Below are 24,854 nucleotides of genomic sequence, written 5' to 3'. Positions count from 1 at the left end.
CAGCCTAACAGGTCCCATCTTTTATTATCGTTGCAACTTTGTGTCCGTATGAGAGGAAACATCTAATGAAATCATTGAAATGGTCGTCACCGGAAGAGGAGGGAGCTGAGAAATCTCTTTATGTCCAGACTAGAATCTTGGAAAGCTCTTTGCTTCCTTCATTTTTTTGCTAATAGATAAAACAAAGTAGAGATAATGTTACGCATACCCCGTCTCTGAAGAGAGCCAATCATGAAACATATTATAGTTTTCAGAATAACATATATTTTTTTTCCGGAATTTATTTTCCATAAAATCTTATTAACAAATGACTCATTATATGAGAATTTCGGATGGGTTGGATGGTTGGATAGTATGATTGCTTCTCAATCATGGCCTTGGGAAAGAGCATTGCATCATTGAGATCCTCCTCGTCCTATCGGCTAGGAAGCTCTCACCCTCACTCCCATGTGATAGGGCTCCACCAGCCTCTCCCCGAAGAAGACCGTGAGGTAGAAAGTCATACGCCGTTGCACCTAAATAGTTATACACCCACCTCATTTTAGCATCCAAGAGTAAAATTGTCTAAATGCTATGCCTCATTCTTTTCAATTTTAATAAACACCCCCATACCTACTCCAAAGCTTAATGTTTAGGGAAAAACGTTGTTACGTTATCAAAATTATCCTCAAGGACAGAGACCTCACAACTAATACAAAGTTACTACAATAGTTACCTACTGTAAATTTCCATAATTTACAGGACAGGTCGGTCAGTACATACGACCTCGAGTGTGTCAGCTAATATTGGTCGGAATATATAAGCCAAGTTCGATCACTGTACGGCGAGTCGTGGGAACACTTCGGAATCCGATCGATCAAAATCAGAGAGAGCCAGGCCTTTTGTTTGGGGCCCCACTAGGACAGGTACAAGGCAACCCATTTTGCAGAGGGAGCAGCTCAAACATAACATGGCATATGCCACTTTCGTTGTGCAAGCAAAATCATTGTGGATTTACAGGCCTACATTTTGGACTCAGAATCCCATGTGCTCACGTGTCCATATCACTGGGCGCCAACGTCGCGGGGGTGAGGACAAATCACAAATGAAATATCAGGAGTTGGTGACCGGATGTTTGCTGGATAAGGAGAAAGTCTTAAGTCGGACGGACGGAATCATGATAGGTTTGCCGGACTAACTCATGATAGCCTTCTCCGACGGACCAATCTCATATTGCCAAGCTGATGAGTTTAGAAGATTAAGTCAGATAATTAGATTAAATAGTAAGCGTGGTGTATGTTGTGCGAAAGTGGACGTGATAGAAGAATCTCACACACGAGTTCAATAATATCAATACATTTTATAGTTTTGTCACCCGTTAAATAACGAAATGTGTTGGTTTATACAAAACATCTTGACATTATTGTGTATGGTAATAACCGAAGAATAACTATTCACATTTAATTTAAACCATATTTTCCAGGTAAGATATTAAGAAAACTCAAAAAAGTAAATTTCGCGACTCTTAGTGCATTAGATGTCATACGAAGAGTATGATTAATTTATCACTTTTTTTTTTTTTAAGACAGATCTATCATTTAAAAACATTACAAATATGTTCGATAATGTCATTTCTTTATGCAATATACATTTTGAGTGGATGAATTATGCGTCTATTATCTACGAAGTGATTGGAGTCTAATATATCAATTGAAATTGAAAAGTATCACAATGGCATCACTCATATATAACAAATACTGAAAATAGGCCTCTACTTATATAGACGGTGATATAGACGTGCTTCTATACATAATATAAATGGATCTAACATTTTATCCTTATAATGCCAGCGTTACTTAACAAAAAAGGAGATTAGTCCGTTGTTGTTCTTCTCCTCCCAACCCCTTTAAGTTCAGACACCGTTTTCATTTACTCCCCGTCGTTTAGCTAATCCTCTCACAAGAAAAAGCCACGGTTGGGTCCCCACAATCCCACCGTAGGTTTTATCGTTTCTAATATCTCGCCTGCGACGTTATTCTCGTGATAATATCACATGAGATTCTTTTCTGGGGACCATGTGTTAGGTTAGGATTTAACATTAAACTTGGAGTAATTTGCCTAATCAAAGCTTATCTAAAATGTTTGCTAAGCATCAGGACCAGGATCCAGTACAACTCACATGATGAGGGACCAGTTCAATGTAATGCTGTCCAGCTGATCAAATAAATTAAATTAAACTCATGTTTCTATCAAATTTCATAAAAATATAAAACTTATAAAGTTTTTAATATTTAAAACATAACCGATGAGTTATTGATAATAAATTATGAATGAGTTGAAAGGGTATCGATACCACAACAATAATGGGCAACACCCACACTTTATGTGTGGCTAATAGAGATGTGGCTTTTAAGTCATACCCACACATGACTTACATGAAGTGTGGGTGTTGCCTATTATTGTTATGGTGCGAAAATGACTACATATATTGAGATAAGGTTGGAAAATATGAAATTAAAAAATCATAAGTTTCGAGAAATTAATTCAGCTTTATATCTCTTGCAGTTTTTGAAACCTTGAATAAATATATTGACTGTTCTAAATTAAGTTTTATCAACATGTTTTATTTTGAGAAAAGAAAGTCATTGGTATGTATCCGTCCTAATCATGACATGTATGAAACATTGTGAAGATTGTACGAAAATTGCTATTATTGTCGGTCCTGCTGTCCATAGTAGTGATGTTATTATAATTATACATATGGTTGTTAACATCAAGTAACATAATGTATTAAAATTATCAAAAAATATATAACCTACATACAATACCTCCTTTACAATTTTTTTTTTTTTGGTTAAAAAATTTGGACCTCCTTTACAATTAGATTGCTTAGAGTTGTAATCTCATGACGGAAAACTCAATCATTCATGGTCATCATGTTTATAGGTAGTTTGCAATAGAAAAGAACATCATTAGAGGTTGGTCAACTAGCATAAGCTCTATTATTTCCGAATTCCGACCCACCTCTGATCATAATGCTTCCTAGTCCAACTCTCTGACCCTAAATATGTATCAATCATTGGTTCATTACCAAAAAAAGCATAATTAGGATAGGATTGACGAAATCAGCCAATTTTGGAGTGTTATCAAATAAATTAACCAAAAAACCAATATGATTTTTTTGTTAATTACAATTTACAACCACTAATTCCAATTTCTCGGGAGCAAGGTGATCAATGGCGATATTTTCAATTTCCAGTAGTTTTTTCTTTGGAAATAAAATAAAAAAAGGTGAGAGAGAGAGAGAGATCTGACAGCTTTTCTTTAACTTTTCAATTTCCGATAAATATATTTTAGTCGCTCCAGAGCAGAACGCCGTTAAATGGCGCAACGGACCTGATAAAATGGCGGACTCCAGATAAAAGAGTAAGCTATATTTAAGGAGTGTGTTGGGGTCCGTGCTCCTTAAGCTCCCTGCTCTGCATTTGCCACATTCCCACAACACAAGGCGGTTTTGTCTCGTAGAGAGAGAAACACAGTCACTTTAGAGAGAGCGAGAAACAAACACAATGGGGAAACCGAACTCATGCTTCAAGATTATCACATGCGGCAACGATTCAGCGGACAAAGACGATCTCGATGTTTCCGAGGTATCTGATTGGTTCCTCACTCTTTCAGTTATGTTTGGTCTTTTTTTGTTCTCTTTGATTCGATTGGTAGGGTTTTGTTTTTTTTAGTTTCTGATATGCATTGAAACTGTAAAACACGAGTTTATGAGGTTCTGTGACTTTGAGTGTGTTTGGATTAATGTAAGTTTGAGATGCGGTGAAAATTTGAGCATTGAAGAGTTGCTGTAGTAAGATCTAAGAAGTTGGATCTGTTATTGACTAGTGTGTGACTTGTGCTGATTCGATACGGGCAGGATTCGATTTCTCTGTTTGTTGTAATGTTTAAGTAGCAGGTAACATGGAAGGAAATTCGGTTGGTCGTAACTGCCGTGTGGATTTAATAATGGGGATGAAGGTGAATTGCTGATTGTATTTGTGTAACTGAAGGAGGTAGTTCATTGACAGATTTGTTGCTATGATTTTGAGACATTGACGCGTGTGTTAACAGGACAAGATTTGAATAATTTGATAGTGAATATCGGTTTGTTTGAGGATTTTGGCCTTGTTCAATGTTTGTTATGGAATGATATGATCTTAGGTGATCGTGTCCAGTTTTATGGAAGTATGTTAGTTTTTCAACTTGCGAGTAGGGAGGTTCCATGAGGTTATTGTTCAAATTTATCTAGTATATTGATAATAATCGGCATTGATTTTGTGATCTTATGATTTTGACTCATTTTGGTACCTTGAGGTCCCATGCTTTTTGAGGTAATTTCTGCATAAGTGTATTGCTCAATACTCTTTTGGTTTCATTCTAGAGCAAGGGTTCAAGTGACAAACGAGGCTGGAGTTTCCGTAAGAGGTCTGCACGGCATCGAGTACTGAGCAACACTGCGATCACTGAAACCCCCGCTTCAGGAAATGAGAAGAGCCCAGAATCTGCCCCTCTTGCTTTTGAATCACCAGTTAGCACGACTGTTCCAGAGAAAGTTTCTGTAATACAATGCACCGATGAGAAACCACGATTGTTAGCTCATGAGGACCCACGAGTTTCTGCAACTGAAAATGCCTCCGAAAATCAAAGCAAGGTTGATGACAAACTGGATGATCAAAGCAACTTTGATGTCAAACTGGCAGATCAAAGCAAGGTCGATGTCAAACTGGAAGGTCAAAGCAAGGTTGATGATAAACTGGAAGATCAAAGCAAGGTTGATGACAAACTGGAAGATCAAAGCGTGGTTGATGACAGGCTGGAAGATCAAAGCGAGGTTGATGACAAACTGGATGAGTCTGCTGTTGTTGCTGTCCAGACTGCTGTCAGAGGATCATTGGTAAGTTTTCTTTCAGGTGAATGAATTTTAAGTTTCAAGTTGTTAGCACTCCAACTGAAGTCTTTATTCAAATTATTTGCACAGGCCCAAAGATCACCGCAGGAGCTGGAAAATGTAGTTAAGTTGCAAGCTGCTGTCCGCGGGCATTTGGTGCGTAGGCATGCTGTTGGAACTTTACGCTGTGTTCAAGCCATTGTCAAAATGCAAGCCCTTATTCGCGCTCGTCAATCTCTTCAGAAGGATAACCGTAGTTCAAAAACCTCGGTAATACCACTTGATTCAAACTAGTATAATGATCTACAAGGGGTTGTCATCCAAATATTACGTTGCCTTCTGTGATCTTGTTATGATAGTTGGCAGTATTTATTTATATACTGCTCATAACCTTTTTCAACCATCCATTGTCAGTTGATAGGAACAACTCTAAGTAGGATTTATCAACCCCACTCATGAAAAGCAAAACTCTATTCTGATTTATTTGATCAAAAAGTCTACGGCACTATATGAGAAAGAGATACATGTTTCCCATATCACAGCTGCATTCAACCTCTGAAAGAAAGGCTGTGGAGGGATTGCGTGAATTTTAATATATAAATGCCTAACTGAAATTTGTCTTGATTAATTTTTTTTAATCTCAACTAAGTTGAATATTGGAAATGCTACTGTAATGTAGATATGTATCCCTAATTTACTAAATTGCTATAGTATTTTTATTTTTATTGCCATTAGTTATTACTTTCATCTGGAAAATTAGCTGTGGAATGTACTTTGTAGACAGTTTGTTAGCTGAAATTCTGACTCCATACTTTTTTGTGTTTTTGTGTTTCAGAAGAAGGCAAATGTAACCTATATTTCCATTGAAAAGCTACTCAGCAATAGCTTTGCCCGGCAGGTATACTTGGCATATTTTTTTCATATGTTTTGCATGTGTTTCAGAATTGTCTATTGTACCTTTAATTGTCCCAACTAATTTGATTTGATTTGATTTGATTTTTTTTTTTTTTCAACTAAAGCTCTTAGAATCAACACCGAAGAACCAACCTATTCATATTAAGTGTGATCCTTCTAAGCCTGATTCTGCTTGGAAATGGCTCGAAATGTGGATGGCAGTCTCAACAAAGGATACTCCACATTTAAATGAAGCCGTGACAATGGTAGAGCAACAGGAAACAGAAGAGGAAGAAATTTCTGAGTCTCCACTTGAATCTAAAATTCATTATTGTGAGATGGAAGAATCAAATTCCAGCATAAAAGAATCAACTGCTCTTTCTGAAAGTGAAGAAAGTCTGATTACTTATGATGCCGACAATCTGAACTTTCAGGCAAGCCATTCTATCTCTAATACTGTGAGAGACAATAATGAAGAGCCTCAGTTGGAGAACACCAGTACGTCTGCTGTGAAAGAGACCGCAGTAGAAATAAATCTATCAGACGCAGATTCTACCATGGTGTTCAAAGCTTTATCTGCGAAACCTGTAATCGAAACTGAACAACCTAAACGTTCTATGAAAAGATCTGCCACAGAACTACTGGAAACTGATGGAAAGAAATCAGTATTTGGATCCAGGAAGGTGACTAATCCTGCATTTATTGCTGCTCAGTCGAAATTTGCAGGGCTGACTTCAACAACCGATTCAGCTACGACGATCGGTTCATCTCTTCAGGATACTTCTGGAGTTGAATCACAGAGGGACACATTCTCTTCTGAGGTTGATAGTGAAGTCAGAGAAAAGGAGCCAAGTGTAGCAGAGAATCCAGTCGTCCCTCATGGATCACAAGTTCAGGTGGGTGGTTCTGAGTGTGGGACCGAAATCTCTATCTCTTCAACTCTTGATTCGCCCGATAGGTCTGATATCGGAGCGGAGCATGACCATGACCATGATGTGAAAGTCCCGGAGGAAAGGATTTGCAGTCCAAACAATACAACAAACATTGATGTTGAAACTAAGGATTTCCCTGAAACCCCAGTCTCCAACTTATGTAACGCTGTTGCAGAACCAGAGAAAACTGATGTTGTCAATGGTGAAACCATGAATACTGAGGTTGCTATGGTCTCCCCACAAACAGAGTCAAAGCCAGAGAGAACCACATCTGACGTACAGAGAGAACAGGATGACACTGCAGCAAGTATGCAAGCATATGGGTCATCCCCAGAAGCCTCTCCAAGAAGCCATTTGACTGTCCCTGAATCACAACAAGGGACACCTTCTAGTCTGATATCAGTGAAAGCGAAAGGGAGCAAAGCTGACAAGAGTGGATCCAATAAAAAACGTATGTCACTGTCTGCAGGAAAGAAATCGCCTTCTAATCCAAATCATGATTCTGGATCAAGTAAAGATCATAGGAATGGGAAGAGACGCAATTCATTTGGTTCAACTAAACCTGATCAGGCTGATCAAGAGCCAAGAGATAGCAGCAGCAGTAATTCTATCCCCCGTTTCATGCAAGTCACAGAGTCAGCTAGAGCAAAGCTTCAACCAACTACCTCCCCCAGATCGAGTCCAGATGTGCAAGACAGGGAGATTTACATCAAGAAGAGACATTCCCTACCTGGTGTGAATGGAAGGCAGGGATCTCCTCGCATCCAACGGTCCATGTCTCAGGCTCAGGCACAGCCGGGTGCAAAGATAACAGGTATGCTTACTTCTCATAATAATCCCTAAAAAAATGTCTGTACATTCACATTTAACATGGGACTACATGTCTTACCGCTTGATTTCTGTTATTTTCAGAGAGAAAATGGCAGAGGTGAAGAATTGAAGTTATCAGACATGAAAGACAATGGTGGCAGACGACCAAATCTGTTAACTGGAAATTTGGAGTCTGTTGATTACTTGACTGGTAGCTAGTTTTTCCGCTTGGATAGCTCCTTAGTTAACCCAGGCTAGTTACTGGAGTTCTATAAATATTTGGAACTGAGCGAGGTTTCCATGTACATTTTTTCTTTCCTTTTCTGCTACTGCTGCTATTGTTCTCTATTTTTTTTTTCTGTAACTTGTTCCAAATGGTACAAATCTGCGTGTGATATTGTTTGGGTTTGGTACAGATGATTAAGCTTGGTTATGGCCGAAGTTTGAGGCACTATATACAAAGTGAAAAGCATTTGAAAGCTTTTCGCTAGGTGTTTATTGTAATAAAATTGAATTTCTCTACTCATTTTGCCTTATTTTTGGTGTAAGTTTCGAAAGCTTTTGGTGTGTCATTTCCTTTGCTTTCTTAGCATTTCCACGGCAGTGATGATCTACCGGAATTCTATCACGTCACTCAACTCTTCATGTCGATTTTAACTACGATATAGCATCATTCATGTTACCGAAGCAATTACAAATTACAAATCTTACACTTCCGTAGTTCCATAAAATGCAAAGATTTTCCATAGTAACCCTAACCTACGTATATACTTTTTATTTATTTATCAAAGAGCAAATTTTATTGCTTGGAAAAATATTACATCAAAGAGTTAATAGTGGCATTCTTAAACCCCACCCACTAAATGAGAAGAGTACCACACTCCACTAACAAAAGAATATCACTTTGCAGTAACTATATGAACTAACCAATCTAGAATGATCTACCACCAGTAAGTAGGCATTCTTAAACCCACCCACTAAATGAGAAGAGTACCACACTCCATTAACAAAAAAATATCACTCTGCAGTAACTATATGAATTAACCAATCTGGAACGATCTGCCATCAGTAAGTAGGGAATTCAAGCTCCAACGTTTTCCTTGCTATCATATGCGCTGCCTTATTAGCCTCTCTTGGTGCATAGGTCCAGCAACACGACTCAAAACACCGCGTCAGAAGCTTCGTATATACTTGAACCAGAAAGAAGAGCAAAGTTCAAATTTATTTATTTATCATGGATCGAATATTTGCTAAGCTTATTTTGCAACAGCAACTAAAATAATAGCAAGCAAATTGTTGTTGACTTGTTGGTACGTCACCTGACACATGTGAAAGGGTGGGTGATACAGTTAATGAAATTAACTTTTTGCCATTTTAAATAAAAATTTCTTTTACCAAAAACTCTAAGTATACGTCATATTGTTAGTTTTGGCCAACCCAGATAGGTGAGAGTGATGCGCAGCAATGCAGTAAATAGTAATATTTGGTAGGACAATCAAGAGTGTCAATCTCGTGAAAAAAGGGTGTGGTCAAGCCCAATCTCAGCCCGTTACCAAATAAAACCAAACCCACTCGCACAGCCACCGCGTACACTACACCTCCGCAACCGCCAAAAACACCCGCAACTCCACGCGCCCAAGAACCGAAAGGTGGTAAACAAAACAAAGTATTAGAATAGCGATAATAGAAAAGGAGAGAAGGAGATATATAGGTTACGGCGAGAAGGCCATTACCAAATAAAAAACCAGAGGACTGGATTTGGTGTCAGATTAGGGTTTTGGTAGTAGGCCAAAAACTTGAGATTGAGATCCGCGTTTGAAAGCATAGAGGCTTCTTCAATTTGGATCGCGTTTAATCTAATAGGCTGTCTGTTAGTATAGATTCAAGTTGTGAAGGGATTTGGAGAACACAGTAAAGAGACTAGGGGTTTCGAATCTGAGAGAGTAAGATTGAGGTTTTTAGGTTTTGATCGGACCGGAAATTGGAACTGATAAACTAAAGACTGGGAATTGGAGCCGGAAAAGAAGGGGTTCTTGGGATTATACGTAATATGCGGGGATTGCAGAAACGGGTTACTTGGGCTTCAGATGTTAATCTTCAGCAGGTAAAGAGTTGCATTTCAGTGACCAAATTGATTGTTTGGTTTTGAGGTTGTTGCAAGTGAGAAATGAACACCGGCAACCAGTTATCTGAGCTTGTGAAAGTTTTGTACTTAGTTTTATTTTGTGCTTGTATTGATTGGTTTGGCATGATTTGTGTTATTTGGTTTCTTATGACTGTGATTTATGATTTCTATGCGAGCACGTTGTTGTTTCGCAATATTTGCATGAATGAATTTGGTAACTGAAGAAAGTTTGTAGAAAAAGTGCCCTTTTTGCTGATTGTTATGGTCAGATTGAAGTGGTTCAGTTTGAGTGGCTTTGCATGTGAATCTGTAGTGTTGTAGAGGTGTTCTCTGATTGAGGCTGTAATTTATAAGTCAGAAGACTATGAACATAAACCTTTTCAATGACGCTGAATTCACTCTGGAGCTCAGATCTCATGTATTATTTGACTTATTTCTTGCTTATTTGAAGTTCTTAGATGGGGCGACAAAACATCTATATTTCGATTTTCTTTAATTGAAACGAGTTTGTCATCCGGGGGTTTTAATGAAATAGTCAATTGTCATAGTGCTAAAGGCAATTGGATTAGAGGGACGATGAACATTGGAACAAGGTGGCTTAAACGTCTAGAAATATTAGCAACTCATGAAGAAGAATTTGACTATAAATGAGAGTAGATAGAACTTCACTCTTATCTGCAAAATGTTAGCAGTGAAACCATTTCTGGAGACGTTTTGAAGATAGCCATTCAGTATAATTTTAAACAGATTAGCATATGCAATGGTGAGTATAGTCAAACATAAAGCAGATTACAAATTCATGTTATGAAATTTGAAGGAGCTTGAGAAGATTAATAATTGGCTATGCAGAGGGAAAAAAGTATATTAATGATGATATAAGTGCAATGTGGTCTTATGCAATGAAACTGAGGAAGTGTTCTCTTTGAGAAGTACACTGATTTCCTGTGGACAGAAGACGGCCTGATGTGTCTTCACATTTCCTACGTTGTTGTTGATTACCTTCATTGATAAGTAGCCAATTCTTGTTCTATTTTGTGTTTCTTTTGCTATTGGCATCCCATTTCAGTGTGGCACCACAAAGTAGTCAGGTTCTTTGCTGGTTTTATTGTGGGAATATTTTTTCACACATGATATATCCATATGTCATGAAATCTGCATTTCTCGTTTTATATGGTTTATTGAGTCTAAGCTGTTGTTGCTTCCTTGAATGGTTCTCTGTCTTTCTGTCTTGAAGTTTCTTTAGTTTCAGTTCTATTAGATGCTAAATGTTTGAGAAGGCAGAAACAAATTTGTAGAAAAATAAATAAATATTGTGCTTGGGATCTTCTAAGTTTTTTTTTTTTTTTTGGTTCAGTTTCTTTGGTTCTTTTTGTTAGAAAAGTTAATGGCCATTCGTTAGCATGGATTGAATTTAACTCGGAAGCGCTCTGTTTCTAAAATTGTTTCTTTTCTTTTTTGTTTGAAGAGGAGAATGAGTCCAACACTTGAGCCGCTTCCAACTTGGGAGGGCAAAATCGTAGTGTTAACTTCCGCATTCACTGCTGAGGCATGCAAAACTAAGAAAGCAAAAGGTCATTTGGATCTTGGTTGGCAGTCCAATTAGTGTGAATATAACCTTCCCGGAAACGCAAAAGTCGATGCGTCTCTACTCTTGAGTGGGTTCAAGTTTTTGTTGTACCCATGAGTTAATTAATGTCATACATGAGAGATGCAGGGTCTGGATTGAGGTTTTCAAAGAATAATTTGGATGTAAGGTATACTTATCAGTAATGGATAAAGCTAAATGAGCCATTAAGCCCCATTCTCCAAGTGAACTTCTCACAGCATGTCCATTGATCCTTTCCTTAACCTCACCTATCTACCATTGGACTTGTGGTAGAGACCTCTGGCACTTCTATGTCATTATAGTTTTGCTTCTTTTATTTCTATCATGGCTGAAAGAATGCTGATTTCTGAATGTTGTTAGGTGTCAGATCTTTACTTCTGTGGAAGAGCTTTGAATTATGCCAGGGTGAAGTGTGAAACTTGACATCTAGATTCATTTTTGGCATTTCTGTTTTGAGATGCCAAATGTCATGAGGGAAGTTGAGAATGCAATATCTAGCTTATAACATTGTCTTGTTGCTTAGGAATGTAATGTAATAAATCAGCCACTTCTGTCTGTCTAAGTCTGCAGTCAGTGACCATGTTTTCACTGAACTATCACATACTATAGTTGAGCAGTTGGTTATCTCTTGCTATAAATGGGAAGGCATGGTGTCTGGTTTATTGGCCTATAGTAGTTCTGCAAATCTCTATCAAGTTTATATGCAAATCTTTTCCACCACTGTTGAGTTGAGAGATTTGTATGTTAGGAATGAAATCACCTTCTTTTCTTTTGAGAACTACTTGAGTGATGCATGTTATAATGGTATAGTTTGTTTCTGGTTACAGCATTCTGTAGTTTTATAACTTTGCATTACCTTCTCTTTCGTTCTGATCCTTTTTCTTCCCACTTGGATGTTTACAGTTTGCTTAAAACTTTTAGTCATCGGTTCAGTTTGCTTGTGCATATTGTGAAGGAGTGAATAAAGAATGATGCTAAGGCCTGATGATTTTAAAAGTATTGTAAACAGATACGGTACAGTCTGTACTAAGCTTCTTTACCATTTCTTATGCAGGTTAAGTTGTTTCTGTTGGAAGAATCTCCATCACAAGTTGGGTTGAGTGCTCAAGATCACCTCCAGGCAAAGACATCATGGTTGTCACATTCATCTGGAACAGGCTCTGATGACAATCTGCCCCCTGGTTTTGAGAGTGCTCATCCATCAAATCAGCTACAGATTGACTTGTCTCAAATTCCTCTAATTAGATGGAAAACCCCTCCAAGGGTAAACATGAACTCTTGTATTGAGTTTTTTTTTTTTTTTTTTTAATCTTGATCATTTACCTTGCGGTGTCGGTAATATTTAGGGCATTGAATTCATTTTGAGATTCTTGATACATAATACTAGTTTTTCACAGGTTGTACTGAACTTTGCTTGGCAAGTTGTTGCTGGGGAAGAAAGCAAAGAGGTGGAGAGTGAAAATCAGAGAGAGTTACGAGTACTGGAAGCAGTTTATCCACGACCGTCTGCTATTCCTCCCAAGTTCGGTTCTTACTTTTTATCTTCTTGTGGCATGGATTTCCCCACCGTTGAACTAACCCACTTGTCATTCTTTTCCATGCAGCCCCTTTATAGATGTGGAGGAGTCTAGTCACAATGATGTACAACCTCTTTCGATACCTATTACTCCTATTGAGGAGGAAGATGTAGCAATTGCTACATCATCTGAATTGATGGTGCCATTTAAGATTCCCACAAGTTCACCATCCTTCCTATCAATGCATGGAACTCCTGCCCAATCTCAAAGCAATGCAGCTAGTAATAGGGATCTCATGGCCTCTAACAAGCCAACAGCTGGGACCCCTATAGGGTTAGAACCGAATGTCGTAGCTGCTGCCCTTGGTGCAATCATGAATGGCAACAATGAGCAAGGAAACATTGACCATGAATTGCTGATTAAGATTCTGAGCAACCCAAAGATGATTGAGAAATTAGTTACAGATCCACAGGCAGTGACTAGATCACCATCCATGAGTTCATCAGATCCAATCCCTCTTCACATCAATAACGCAGAAAGTATCACACCTTTGTCAACCGCTCCATCAAGTGGACATTTTTATCCTCAAGCAAATATGGGTGGAATGGGACATCTTTCTGATCCATCTTTGTTATCAACTGTTCCAGTTTCTTCCTCACCAGCTGTTGGACCACCAGCAAAGGATATCAACTATTATAAAAGCTTGATTCAACAACATGGAGGGGATAGACATGACTCCTTTCCACCATTCAGCAATCATCGTAGTCACCCAGGAAACCAAGAATCCTTTAATGGTTACAAATCAAGAGATCCAAAGCCTAAGATTATGAAGCCTTGCATATATTTCAATAGTTCGAGGGGATGCCGCCATGGAGCAAACTGTTCATTCCAACATGATGCGTCTTTTCAACAGCAGGGTAGTCGTGTCCCTGAGGTGCAGAGTAGTAAGAGAATGAAATTCGATAGGGAGATAAGTAGCTAATGTAGTGCTTGTATGTACATTTTTCCCTTCCGAATGAAGAGCCTTTAGTGTGGCTCAACTTTCTTTCAGATTTGGTTCTGTCAAAATTGGTTTAATTTATTATCATACTCTTATCGTTTGCGGCAGCCATACATTTGTTCCGTCACATTTGGCATCGGTTTCATCTCTCTTCTTCCTTCTAGTTTACAATTGTATGTCCTGACTATCGTTATGGTTTTCCTCTTACCATGTTAGTGCTACCTTTCTATTCCATGTATATCATCACTGTTTGAGACGATAGTAGTGAGTACAATTGAATATCAAGCTCTCTGAACACTGATGGTTGCTTCAAATCAAAAGGGACGAAGGTGGGTGACCAACTGATATTTTCTGTCTTCAGACATTCTCAGTTTCTCATGACCAACACTACCTTTTTTTTGGAAATGAACCAACACTACTTACTTTCATTGTATCACTCGCCAGGCCCAAAGGTGAGCCCACATATCAGCAAAGAGCTTCCAACTTAAGGCCCATTAGGTTTCTTATTCTCTTGTATTGGGAGTTTGGGACGTCATTATCAGTGTTTAGCTTCCTCGCAACGAACCCTCAAATTCGTATCGGAAAACTCAAACCTCAAACCACTCCTTTTCCTTGTGGGAGACGGAGAGTGATCTCAACTTTGACGGCGGACTCCATGTCCTATAGAGCTTCTCACGTTGCTCAGCCTGAGGAGGTAAACCTTAAGCCCAAGATCTATATGTCAAAGTTTGCATGGTTTTTCCGAGCGATCACAGTGCTCTTTGATCGCTAATAATTTGGTTTCATGATTTTGTCATTTTGGTTCTTCTACGGTTTATATTTTTAGGAGGATGTGCAAAACTTGGTGGTAGCGGTGGACAGAATCAGTGCATTGCCAAATGATCTTCTAGTTAGTATAGTGTCTCTGTTGAACCTAAAGGAAGCAGCAGCTACGAGTGTTCTGTCTACTCGATGGCGCCATATCTGGACCTTCGTTACCACTCTCGATTTTCACCATGATGTTCTTTTCCGACTGCGTTCATTCAGACGAGTAGAAATAGAGTCGGAACTTGATAGGTACTTGAATTGGGTGAATAGTGTAGTGAAACAACATAGAGGCTCAACTATCAAACTGCTCAGGGTTTATGCCGAAATAAATAATAATCCCAAGTTTGACAGTTCCATTTATTCATGGGTTCGATTCGCATTGGAAAACAGAGTCCAACGCTTTGAGTTGCTCATTTATAAAGACAGGGTTTTGCGTGGTGCAAACGAGATCAAAGCGGATTTTATTACTTTTCCCCATTCGTACCAACTTTTAAATGTGGACATAGCAGACCCTGTGAATCACTTGTTCTATAAACCTCATAATTGTTGTATTAGTGCATTCAGTGGCTCGAAGTACCTCAGAGCTTTAGATTTCAGGTATGTTACAGGACTTACTGAACGAGTTCTGGAGTTCTTATTGTCTCACTGCCCTGTTCTTGAGCGATTAACAGTGGTTGGCCATGTGAGGTTGCATAGTTTTAAAGTCACCGGTCCATCGATTGTCTTGAAATACTTAAACATACATGAACATTCCGGTCTTGCGAGCATTGAGATTTGTGATGTAAACCTTGTTTCGTTTAGTTATGGTGGGGAGGAGATTAAGTTGCTGCTTAGGAATGTGCCACAGCTTGTTGAGGTCTCCATTTCTTCCCGTCGACTTTCAGTTGGACAGTGTGATTCTCAGCTTTCTCAGCTAGAGGTTTTCAGACTGAGCAAATTTGTGGTTAGTTCTATCAGTTATATGTGTTGGTTTTGATTTCCTTTTGTTGGATTATGTTAGGGCCTTATCCCTTTTGGTTTTCAGCTAAACAATGATGAACATGTATTTCCTACATATGTAAATCTCAAGCATTTGGAACTAGGATTGAAGGAACGTGACCATAGCTGTCTTCTTCAACTGGCTTCTTTCATGAGAGCATCTCCTTATTTGCACAAACTTGTATTGAAGGTACATAATCTTGCTAAAATTAACTTGGTATCTTTCTAGCTCTTCAGTACCTTGGTGGATCTTTATCTCCGATTATCCTTGATTGTTTTTCTTAGTACGGCTTGGTGCCATATGTGACGTGCATATTTTCTTACTACTGTCTTTTTTATTTCGTAATGTCATTCGTTTTCTTGTTGATTGTAAAATAATGTTAATTGGCAATTCTACCATATCTATAATCTCTAAATGTTAGTACGACATTTTCTGGGATTGGATTTAGTTCATTCCAATTGCTGCAGGTATGTGACTATCCATTGAGATGATGACACAATGCAAGTGTTTTTATTAGGATCAAATTCAGTTTAACCCCTTGAACTTCAAGCTAAAATCAGTTTGGTCTCTGATTTTTTGTTTTAGTCACGTTGGTCTTTATATTCTCAAACATCATCAACTAAGTCCAAAATTTTAAGATGGCTTAAAAAAACGTCATTTGATGACTTAGAGCTAGCTGACATGGGGATCCACGTTTGAGCTTTTTAACCTACAAAAAAGAACAAACGAACTTTCTAATGATGAAAAGATGTCATTTTTCAATGACCAAATTCACCCATTCTTAGACTAAAAATCAAATTTTGGACTTAGATGACATCGTTTGAGAGTACAAGGACCAACTTGATTTAAAAAAAAAAAAAATCAATGACCAAATTGATTTTAGCCTTAAAGTTTGAGGGGGTAAACTAAATTTAGTCCTTTTTATTATATGGTACATAGTTAGTAACTTGGTATTTTTGGTTCTCGTTCGATCCACTAAATTGTTTCCTTGATGCAGTTGTCTGCGACTATCTCTTCATGTTATTTTGGAGATTTGGAGATTAAGCAAGCTCCCAAACACTCCCGTCAATACCTTAGGGTAGTGGAAGTGGCAGGGTATCATGGTCGTATCAGCGATTTCGAACTTGTCAGATACTTGATAGAGAATGCTGTTGAACTAGAAAAACTTGTTATCCATCCTGTTCGAGGGTGGTATTCTTATAACAGCAGAAGTATTGCGGAGAGGAAAGAAAAGAAGGAAAGAAAACAAGCTACTCAGCAGCTTAAAGAACTAGTACTGCCTTCTACTTTTGAATTCATATGCAGGCTGTAGCACTGCTTTCAATATCAGTGACTGCCACATTGGTTCAAGGCCAATGGGACTGTTACGTTCAAAAAGTTTGTCTTCGCATTTTAGCCCTTTTGAGAATCTGGAGTAGTTTAGACTTGGGACTATTGGACATTTTCCTCGTGAGTGATCTTTGTTCTGTCTAGATAAACTTGAGTCATTACATCCTTAAAGGTATTTCTGAAGTTTCTTCTTTGCATTTTGCCTATTTAAGAAATAAGAGTACTTCCCATGTGTGTTGTTTTTTTTTATGTGTTTATGCCTTATACAAGTAATCAGTGTTTGACTGATTATTTCTTACTATTGTACAAACTAAAAATTAAAAATGTATCATGCTTTCTTGTATTGCCAAAAATTCTCATGTCTTCTACTATTATACAAATTATAAGAAGTTTCGTTTTCTGTATTGCTAAAACTTGTATTGCTAAAAATTCTCGTCTATGTCCTGCCCGACTATCTCTTTCTTTTTCGCAAAGTTGATTGTATATATAACTAATAATCGTTTATGAGTCGAACACAGAACTTCTCACATACACCAAAAAGAGCAACCAGTTTGTGTATAAAGAGTATTCAGCAAAACAGTAGAGAAAAAATAAATGGGCCGGCCCAATTTTCGGTTTTAATCCTTTAAAAGCTAAAACCCAACGACATCTCTGTCTTTCTCCTCTACCTCCTCTCACTCTCTCACCAGAACTTCGGCACTCCAAATTCTCAGAGAGAGAAAATGTTGAAGTTCCTCTCGCGCGTGAGGATCGAGTTCAACGCGTTGGACCCACGCACGGCTTCGTGCATGGAGTTCTTGGCGCAGTGCAACGCCCCCAAGGCCAAAGAGTCCAATCCCGGCTGCGCCGTCCAAGTCAAGCGCCGCACCGACGACGAACCCCCCAAGATCACCGTCACCTTCGCCAACGGAGTCGAGGAGGTCTTCGACGCGACCGCCACGCCTGCCCAGAGCATTCGGACCATGATTCTCGAAAAGGGTCGGATGCTTGAGACGGAGCAGATGTTCCGCGACTCCGGCGAGGCCTGGCCGGTGCTTATTCCGGCCGAGGAGCTCACCCAACCGGCGCCTGGTACCAAGGTGCGTGATTCTGTTTGCCCTGTTGTTGATTTTGCTTCTGTTAGCTCACTGTGGCATTTCGTCGAACATGTTGTGTGCAATGATGAATGAAAGGAACTTAGAGTCTGATATATGAATTTGAGTATGTGACTATTCATATTTGTAAATTTGAGGTTGAATCCATATTTGATGTAAGCTTAGGTTTTGAGCTGAAGCTAAACAAGGTGAATACTTGTGACTACGAGGGTCTGATCACTTGTGCACCAAATATGATAGGTTTTTATGAATTACTGAGTATCTTTCACTCAAAATCTAAACTATGCTGAGAAGTTGATTTTTTCACCCGAAACTGTGGGCTATATTTGCACACGGTTTTTTGGCCAAAATCGCATTTTCTTGTTTTCCCACCAAAATCTTTCCAGCCTCAGATTGTGATTTTTAAGTAGTTCTTGAGTTGACGGAACTCAAAATTCTCGACCCTATTTTTGTGCAATGAATTTCCAAAGTCAGAAAATGAGATAATTTGATATTTAGTCTGCAGATGTTGTCCAGTGAAATTAAGAAGTTAGGATGTCGTAGTTGAGTGCTTAGAAAGAATCGTCATCATCACTATGACTTCCACTGCTTCAGAGGCCGTATCTGGAATTGTTGCAGTTGTCTCATCTATCCCGTAGTTTTGTGAATCATTGAACTTCAAGGTCATAGGATGTTTGACGAGTCATTAACTGTGATGCTACATTTTCTATTGTATGATTAGAGGGAACTTCTGTATGCGAGTTGTGGCTACATGTATTGTACGATCATTCCACAGCCTATTCTATCTGCAGCCTCCCAATGCCGTTAAGGGGATGGAAGGCCTTTCTTTTGGTTATCTTCTTCTTACATTCATTTTGGCCTGAGGCCTCAAACTGTCTGTCTGCTATGTACTCTTTGTCTCACGGTACCCTGTGTTGTTTGTTGCAGCCTAGGAAAGCAGAAGAGAAGAAGCAGTAACCTCTATGTTGCTTGATCTATGGGAGCAGTTCCTTGGTCAGCCTTGCTGGACTTCAGTTCATGTTTCCTTTGGTAAAGGGAACATTTATAAACGATTCTATGTTTCAATCCATTTTTGTTGTGGAAGCATTTGATCATATTTGATTCTTGTTAAAATCCGCAGAGTATGACATTGTTTTGACCTCAAAGACATTGTTTGGCGTGATGTAAGTCAAGGCAGGAAAGAATCTAAAATCCAGAAATAAACCACTCAGTTCTAACCCCATTGTATGCAATGCATGAATTATAATAATTATATTTCCATCCCACAATGAATACCCATTGAAGGGTTAATACTATCATAAAACAAATGTAGTTTGAGGTCTGCTGGGATGCTAATCAATTTAGAACAGTTACGGGCTGTGGTCTGGTTTGATTTGTGCCGTCGTGTTATTTCAGAGGATGAGATCACCTTGATTGGTCAAATACAATGAGTTATGTAAAAGCATATAAGCTGTAATTGCAACATGCAACTGTTTATAGACACGCCATTGAGTTTCTTTACACACATTATCCATTGATATACATTATACAACGCTATCCTCATTTGCCCAACAAGATCGATCTCTTTGTTGTAAATACAAGTTACATTTTGACCAGCCAAAAAGTAAAATACAGATCACAGACACGGTGCCATTTAGCGGTCTTCCCGGCGAATTACATTGGGGTTGGAGATCATGTCCATCAACATCTTTTCAGGTGAATCCTCCCAGTTTGCAAATGTTTTCAAGTCAACCTGGAAAAAGATACAAGCAAACAGAGTTAAAAAGAGTGAGTTAAATCTCAAGATGCAATATATTGACCAAGTATGATGTAGGTTGATTACCTTTCGCCTTTGCTCAGTGAAAAGTTGTTCCCTATTCTTATATGAATCTTGCACCTCCTTTGCGCCTCTCCCACCAAGTCCCCAAATTTCAACTTCTGTGATCAAAGCTTCGACAGGTAGGAAGCCCTGAATTGTACCAATCAAAGTTTTGTTACATTGTAAGTCATTCTTCCTTTGACACAACGTCAAATGATCCAAGGATTAGATAGTTATGTCCATACTCATTGCAAGATTATGATTATACCTGATCAGGAAAGAGGGAGCCAGACTGATAAGTTTTGTCAGTTGCATGATGGCGAATGGTGACCTTAGAAAAATCTTCATCCACATAAATTCTCTCATTTCCGATACTTCCACCAAATCCTATACCAACAGGCTTCGGTTTCGCCTCGTACACCTTGCCAGTGGGATGGAGATGGCTATACACATAGTTCCTTTCCTTTCCTGTCATTGATCAGAGATCTTTACATGGTTAGTTTCACAGACATTCTCAGCCATTTCTATGAAACGAAATGCAGCACTTTACTTACCAGTGGGTGGATACATATGAAAGACTGGACTTAGAGCATATAGACTTCCTGAACTTCCATAGAAGAGATCCCTATTCTCAAATCCTTGATGTGTGAGAGCACCTATAATCCAATTTCTTTTGTTGGCACTACCATCTTCTGAGGTTGCAGAAATCAGAACAAGCAGTGGACCTTGGTAACCTTGAACATTAGACCAGAACCTGTTCAACCCTCTCCCATGAAGATGCGACCTACATATTATTCCATAGATGCTAAATAGACAATACTCAAACTGAAGAGTATCGAACATGGTTAGTACAAAAGTTACTGAAGAAGGAAATATCAGCAGAATGGTTTTTAATATTTAATTGTGGAAGAAGGTTCTCAAAGTTTTTCTCACATACTGATTCGAATAATTTGCAACCTCCCTGTAACTGATTGTAATGGGAGAGAATTATTTTAGTTTGGCGACTCTGAAACTAATGCCTTGGTCGCAACTGTGTTACATCAAACATCCAGAAGAATCGAGTGATGTGGATGCAAATGAGCAGGCGATTCATACAATGCAATATCAGGAAAGAAATTGACAAACCTGTAAAGTAGATCATTGTTTATTGCATTTGCATCAGTAGGGAAGCATGCCCTTGATATTTCTTCACTTAGCGGGCCCATTAGTGTGAGTGAAATAGCCCATGCTATTCCAGGGGACAAAAGATCAGAACTGCATGCCCCAGTTGACGAACTATCTGCAGCTGATGAAGTCGAACATTCCAGTCTAGCCTGCCATCAGAAACCATTTCCAATCAGATAATAGAAACATCCAAGTTGATGGATAAGGACAACAAAAACTAAACCACCTGACTTCACTAAATAGTTCATCATTCTATAAGCTAGTACCAAATGAATACAGCACTTCCATTGTCATAACAAAGTTTTAATCAATGAACTGAAACACTGATATTTATGGCAAAGCATCACGATAATGAAGTACCAACAGAAACGGAAACATGAACAACGTATTAAACCACGAAGATTAGATACCTCTTCAGAAGCAGAATGTTTGAGCACAGCATACACAAACTCTGTAAAACAACCAGGGAGACTAGACACTGTCTTCATAACCCAACTAACAAACTTCCCCACAGGAAGTTGCACCTCTAAACCCGAAACCTCACACTCCCACACATTCAATCCGCTATCACCTTCACCGCACGACTCAACAGCCGATAACACAATATGCTTAACATCCGGCAGACACAGACTCCCCTTCTCTTTCGAAAACTCTCTACTCCTACAACACCAAGACATCCCCCAACACATCCAAAGAAGCATAGCCACATCCATAGGCATAAGCCACCCGCTAATCTTACAATCATTATCACCAGTCTCAAATTCCAAATTACAATTCAATCCAGCTTTCTTAAGCGTCACAGTAAAAACTCTAAGCAAACTAGTAACACACATAGACAAAGGCTTTCTAGCACAACACCTATTATAGCCTCTAACAAGCTCAATCCAACTCACTCCACCTTTCTCCGATACGAAAAACAAGTCCACTACGCACGATCCAAGCTGATCCAGCACCGCCGGAAAAGAATCCGGAATTTCAAAAGCTCCGGTCACCGGATTCTCGTAACTTAAACGAAAGCATTGCTGGAAAAAGTTACCGTAGTTAAAACTGAAGCATATAAAAGTTACAGATAGCATAGAAACTGAAGATGAACTCAAATTTTCGAACGAACCTGAAGAGCGTCGGTGGGGATAGCGCCGGACTGAGGATCGGCGAGGTTAGAGAAACACTTCTGGAGCGTGGAGAGAGCTCCGGTGGAGGCGGCTAGGGATTCGGCTTCTCGTTGCTCGATCGGTACCGACTGCTCCGACGAAGATGACGCTCCCATTTTTGCGCTGGATTTTCTCCGCGAAATCCGAATCTTTTTCTCTCTTCCCCAAGATATCTTATTTTTCGTTATCCTGAAAACGACGTCGTAGCGTAACCAGTAGTGTCGACGTGGCGCGAGACAGCGCCAGATGGCGCCACGTTTTCGGGTTCGGATCGTGTTGTTGATCCAACCCGAGAAGTTAGAGAAAGAAAGAAACTATTTTAGCGGATCCAAAAGAAAACAGACTCCACCGTCTGCAATTTAATTAGGGTTTCGCTGCGATTTTGAGCTCAGATTTTTTCATCTTCAAGTTCAATGGCGCCGCCTCCAGGTCTTTACTCCGGCACGAGCACTCTTGCTTTGGTAACTTTTTTTTTTTACCTTTGTATTTTTGTTAAAATCTCAGCCTCCGTTTTGGTTTCTGGAGAAATATGAAGTTGAATTTTTGTTTGATTGTTTGAATTTCTGAACGATTTGTAGGTTGCTCGTGTATCGGCCGTCACTCTCGGTGTGGTTTACGGAAGCGTGAAGCATAAAATTTTGAAGGTTTGGTTCATTCTCACTCTTTTTCTTTTTTTCTTTTTTCTTTTCAGATCCGCTGCTTATTTTTGTGATTAAATTTCTCTTGAAAATTCACTGCTGTGCGATATAGTGCTTCAATTTGTTAGTCTATCTGTAAATAATTGGATACAAATTAGATTACCGGTGGTTATTGCCGTTTGATTAGCTTCAAGTTCTCAAAATTTATGCTTCAGATAACTGCATTGTTTCATTTGTTTGATTACATACCTTTTCGTGTGTGGAAATTTCTCCAGTGTTACAGTCTAGTGTAAATTAGTAATAGGGAAACCCCTCTTTTCTTATGGTTTTAAGGTCCTAGCGCTACTTGTCCTGATTCTCGGTTTGATTAGACTGGAATGACAATGCTTTACCCTGCCTTCAGTAAACCAATAGACCCTGTAGAATTCCATTTATCTATAGCTCCACATTTGTAACTTAAGTTATGAAAAACCATGTAAACCAATAGACCCTGTAGAATTCCATTTATCTATAGCTCCACATTTGTAACTTATGTTATGAAAAAACATCAGACAACTATTGGAATCATATCCGAAAGGAATTTACTATGGAAGCAATGTTGTGGAACTAAATATCTATCTTTCCTTTGGTCTGCCTTGTGAAGAAAAGAGGAAGAGAATGAGGGAGGGAGATAGAATATTTCCCTGTGTGCATATTTTGCTGGTTTTGTATATTGGTTATCCTACTGTTTGGCTTGTATAAATGCTCACTTACTCTTGTTTCTTGTGATTACTAGTCAAAGGCCAAGTCTCTTGCCAAAGCTCAAGCCAAGGCTCATCATTGACGTGTTAAAGTGGCTATGGCTGTGCTTGATCGTTACATATTCTTGCTGGAAGAACGTTTACCTGTCTTTGTTTAGTCGGGCTTTATTTTGCTGATTCCACCTTATGTGAGCTTTAAACATTTGGTATAAACCCAGCCTTTTGGGAGATTTGAACAATCTGTTGATTCTGGAATGCTGTTTTGTAGGTTGCATAATTGTTCTTTGGTAAAAGTGGTCCTTTACCTTTTTTTACTGCTTATTTGTTGAATTGGCATTAAAAGAAGAAATAAGAAATTAAATTCTGTGGAGAATCACAATATTCAGGTTGGATAATCATTATAAAATAATGGAGCTTCTATTCAAACCTCCTATTTTAGTATTTGGACCTCCTCTCATGTTTTTGTCATTAAACTTTCTTTTTTACCCTTAGTTAATTTTGTTTTTGTCATTAAACTTTCTTTTTTACCCTCAATTAATTTTTCTATGAACCTCTTCTTCCGTTCTTCGCAGTTCCACAACAGCGAACGCAAAACAACTGTCTTTTTTACGGAAATTTCGACTCTCTAAAATATGAAAATTTTGATATAAATTTCGAGGAAATATCGATTGCAATAAAAAAAATAAGAAAATTGACAGAAATTTTAAACCAAACTTTAAGATATGTTTATTTTCTATATTACGTATTATATTTGAAATGAAAATCTTGAATAAACATTGATCTATAGGGAGTTGTAGTAAATTAAGATGAAAAAATTAGTGTTGAACTGTTCATAATTCTTAAAACTTTACTTTAAACATTTTTTTATTTTTTTTATGGTTGAAAACCTAAAAGGAAGCTAGGTCATCACGTCTTATATACATATGATACATTTCATATAGAATTACATGAGTACTTTAAAACCACGTAGAAGACCTATGAGGTATAAAATTTTCACTATCTTTATCGTCTCTTTGTGTAGAGCATTCAATGTATTGTGAAGAACATCGGAAAATATTGGGAAATTTCGTAAAATATTGGGATATATCTAGAGTTTCGGATTAGAAATGCTTTGGAGAGTAAAGATATGTTGTTGGGTGAGAAAAACAAAAATTTCAACGAAATATCGCTGAAATTATCGATTTTTTACTCCTTGCTTCAAACCATAGTTAACACATAGACAAAATAACCTATTATCGTGCTACAACAGATTTGTTGACAACACAGACAAGCAGTAGATGTATAAACATATATGTCCTTGTATGAAACCTTCAACATTGATTGGAGTTAAATCTAAATTTATTTTTAGTAACAAAAAC

The 24,854-nt window shown here is 38.4% G+C and overlaps 6 protein-coding genes across 7 annotated transcripts; 5 read left to right on the top strand and 1 right to left on the bottom strand.

Annotated features, from left to right (window-relative positions):
• Positions 1-3,477: 3,477 nt before the first annotated feature.
• On the top strand, positions 3,478-8,102 carry LOC101291785 (protein IQ-DOMAIN 32-like). The gene is made up of 6 exons (XM_004291347.1): positions 3,478-3,629; positions 4,406-4,918; positions 5,003-5,182; positions 5,748-5,810; positions 5,932-7,552; positions 7,651-8,102. Exons 1-6 carry the CDS (start codon positions 3,549-3,551, stop codon positions 7,668-7,670), a joined length of 2,478 nt encoding a protein of 825 aa, XP_004291395.1. The 5' UTR covers positions 3,478-3,548; the 3' UTR covers positions 7,671-8,102.
• A 1,160-nt stretch (positions 8,103-9,262) lies between these two features.
• LOC101291490 (zinc finger CCCH domain-containing protein 6-like) lies at positions 9,263-13,902 on the top strand. Its single transcript, XM_004291346.1, has 4 exons — positions 9,263-9,652; positions 12,334-12,543; positions 12,677-12,801; positions 12,884-13,902. The coding sequence occupies exons 1-4, from the start codon at positions 9,599-9,601 to the stop codon at positions 13,776-13,778; spliced, it is 1,284 nt and encodes a 427-aa protein (XP_004291394.1). The 5' UTR covers positions 9,263-9,598; the 3' UTR covers positions 13,779-13,902.
• Positions 13,903-14,451: 549 nt separating this feature from the next.
• Positions 14,452-16,894, top strand: LOC101311831 (putative FBD-associated F-box protein At5g56410-like). Its single transcript, XM_004292908.1, has 4 exons — positions 14,452-14,490; positions 14,623-15,546; positions 15,628-15,771; positions 16,580-16,894. The coding sequence occupies exons 1-4, from the start codon at positions 14,452-14,454 to the stop codon at positions 16,892-16,894; spliced, it is 1,422 nt and encodes a 473-aa protein (XP_004292956.1).
• Positions 16,895-17,598: 704 nt separating this feature from the next.
• LOC101291201 lies at positions 17,599-19,220 on the top strand. Its single transcript, XM_004291345.1, has 2 exons — positions 17,599-17,990; positions 18,933-19,220. The coding sequence occupies exons 1-2, from the start codon at positions 17,634-17,636 to the stop codon at positions 18,960-18,962; spliced, it is 387 nt and encodes a 128-aa protein (XP_004291393.1). The 5' UTR covers positions 17,599-17,633; the 3' UTR covers positions 18,963-19,220.
• Positions 19,221-19,375: 155 nt separating this feature from the next.
• On the bottom strand, positions 19,376-22,257 carry LOC101314244. The gene is made up of 7 exons (XM_004291338.1): positions 22,079-22,257; positions 21,378-21,989; positions 20,929-21,116; positions 20,358-20,587; positions 20,072-20,271; positions 19,828-19,953; positions 19,376-19,737 (listed from the first exon to the last, which is right to left on the bottom strand). The coding sequence occupies exons 1-7, from the start codon at positions 22,232-22,234 to the stop codon at positions 19,639-19,641; spliced, it is 1,611 nt and encodes a 536-aa protein (XP_004291386.1). The 5' UTR covers positions 22,235-22,257; the 3' UTR covers positions 19,376-19,638.
• On the top strand, positions 22,118-23,804 carry LOC101290722. Of its 2 annotated transcripts, XM_004291344.1 has the most exons (3): positions 22,118-22,579; positions 22,697-22,762; positions 23,532-23,804. In XM_004291344.1, the coding sequence occupies exons 1-3, from the start codon at positions 22,532-22,534 to the stop codon at positions 23,577-23,579; spliced, it is 162 nt and encodes a 53-aa protein (XP_004291392.1). In that variant the 5' UTR covers positions 22,118-22,531; the 3' UTR covers positions 23,580-23,804. The 2 variants fall into 2 exon arrangements, with proteins under 2 accessions (XP_004291392.1, XP_004291391.1); XM_004291343.1 differs by lacking the exon at positions 23,532-23,804 and having other exon boundaries at positions 22,697-23,188.
• Positions 23,805-24,854: the final 1,050 nt, after the last annotated feature.

This window comes from Fragaria vesca, linkage group LG2 (genome assembly GCF_000184155.1).
Source record: "Fragaria vesca subsp. vesca linkage group LG2, FraVesHawaii_1.0, whole genome shotgun sequence".
In the NCBI taxonomy this organism is placed as follows: domain Eukaryota; kingdom Viridiplantae; phylum Streptophyta; class Magnoliopsida; order Rosales; family Rosaceae; genus Fragaria; species Fragaria vesca.
The sequence above is the reverse complement of the archived record's forward strand: the minus strand, read 5'-3'. Positions and strand labels throughout refer to the sequence as shown.

Excerpts from the sequence above, each read along its gene's own strand:
- LOC101291785 (XM_004291347.1), top strand. The coding sequence starts at position 3,549 with ATGGGGAAACCGAACTCATGCTTCAAGATTATCACATGCGGCAACGAT. Across the intron at positions 4,919-5,002 it reads CTGCTGTCAGAGGATCATTG|GCCCAAAGATCACCGCAGGA; the intron begins GTAAGTTTTCTT and ends TTATTTGCACAG. Across the intron at positions 7,553-7,650 it reads GCCGGGTGCAAAGATAACAG|AGAGAAAATGGCAGAGGTGA; the intron begins GTATGCTTACTT and ends TGTTATTTTCAG.
- LOC101291490 (XM_004291346.1), top strand. The coding sequence starts at position 9,599 with ATGCGGGGATTGCAGAAACGGGTTACTTGGGCTTCAGATGTTAATCTT. Across the intron at positions 12,544-12,676 it reads GATGGAAAACCCCTCCAAGG|GTTGTACTGAACTTTGCTTG; the intron begins GTAAACATGAAC and ends AGTTTTTCACAG. Across the intron at positions 12,802-12,883 it reads CCGTCTGCTATTCCTCCCAA|CCCCTTTATAGATGTGGAGG; the intron begins GTTCGGTTCTTA and ends TTTTCCATGCAG.
- LOC101311831 (XM_004292908.1), top strand. The coding sequence starts at position 14,452 with ATGTCCTATAGAGCTTCTCACGTTGCTCAGCCTGAGGAG. Across the intron at positions 15,547-15,627 it reads TCAGACTGAGCAAATTTGTG|CTAAACAATGATGAACATGT; the intron begins GTTAGTTCTATC and ends TTTGGTTTTCAG. Across the intron at positions 15,772-16,579 it reads TGCACAAACTTGTATTGAAG|TTGTCTGCGACTATCTCTTC; the intron begins GTACATAATCTT and ends TCCTTGATGCAG.
- LOC101291201 (XM_004291345.1), top strand. The coding sequence starts at position 17,634 with ATGTTGAAGTTCCTCTCGCGCGTGAGGATCGAGTTCAACGCGTTGGAC. Across the intron at positions 17,991-18,932 it reads AACCGGCGCCTGGTACCAAG|CCTAGGAAAGCAGAAGAGAA; the intron begins GTGCGTGATTCT and ends TGTTTGTTGCAG.
- LOC101314244 (XM_004291338.1), bottom strand. The coding sequence starts at position 22,234 with ATGGGAGCGTCATCTTCGTCGGAGCAGTCGGTACCGATCGAGCAACGA. Across the intron at positions 20,588-20,928 it reads AACAATGATCTACTTTACAG|GTCGCATCTTCATGGGAGAG; the intron begins GTTTGTCAATTT and ends AATAATATGTAG. Across the intron at positions 20,272-20,357 it reads TCATATGTATCCACCCACTG|GAAAGGAAAGGAACTATGTG; the intron begins GTAAGTAAAGTG and ends GATCAATGACAG.
- LOC101290722 (XM_004291343.1), top strand. The coding sequence starts at position 22,532 with ATGGCGCCGCCTCCAGGTCTTTACTCCGGCACGAGCACTCTTGCTTTG. Across the intron at positions 22,580-22,696 it reads GCACGAGCACTCTTGCTTTG|GTTGCTCGTGTATCGGCCGT; the intron begins GTAACTTTTTTT and ends AACGATTTGTAG.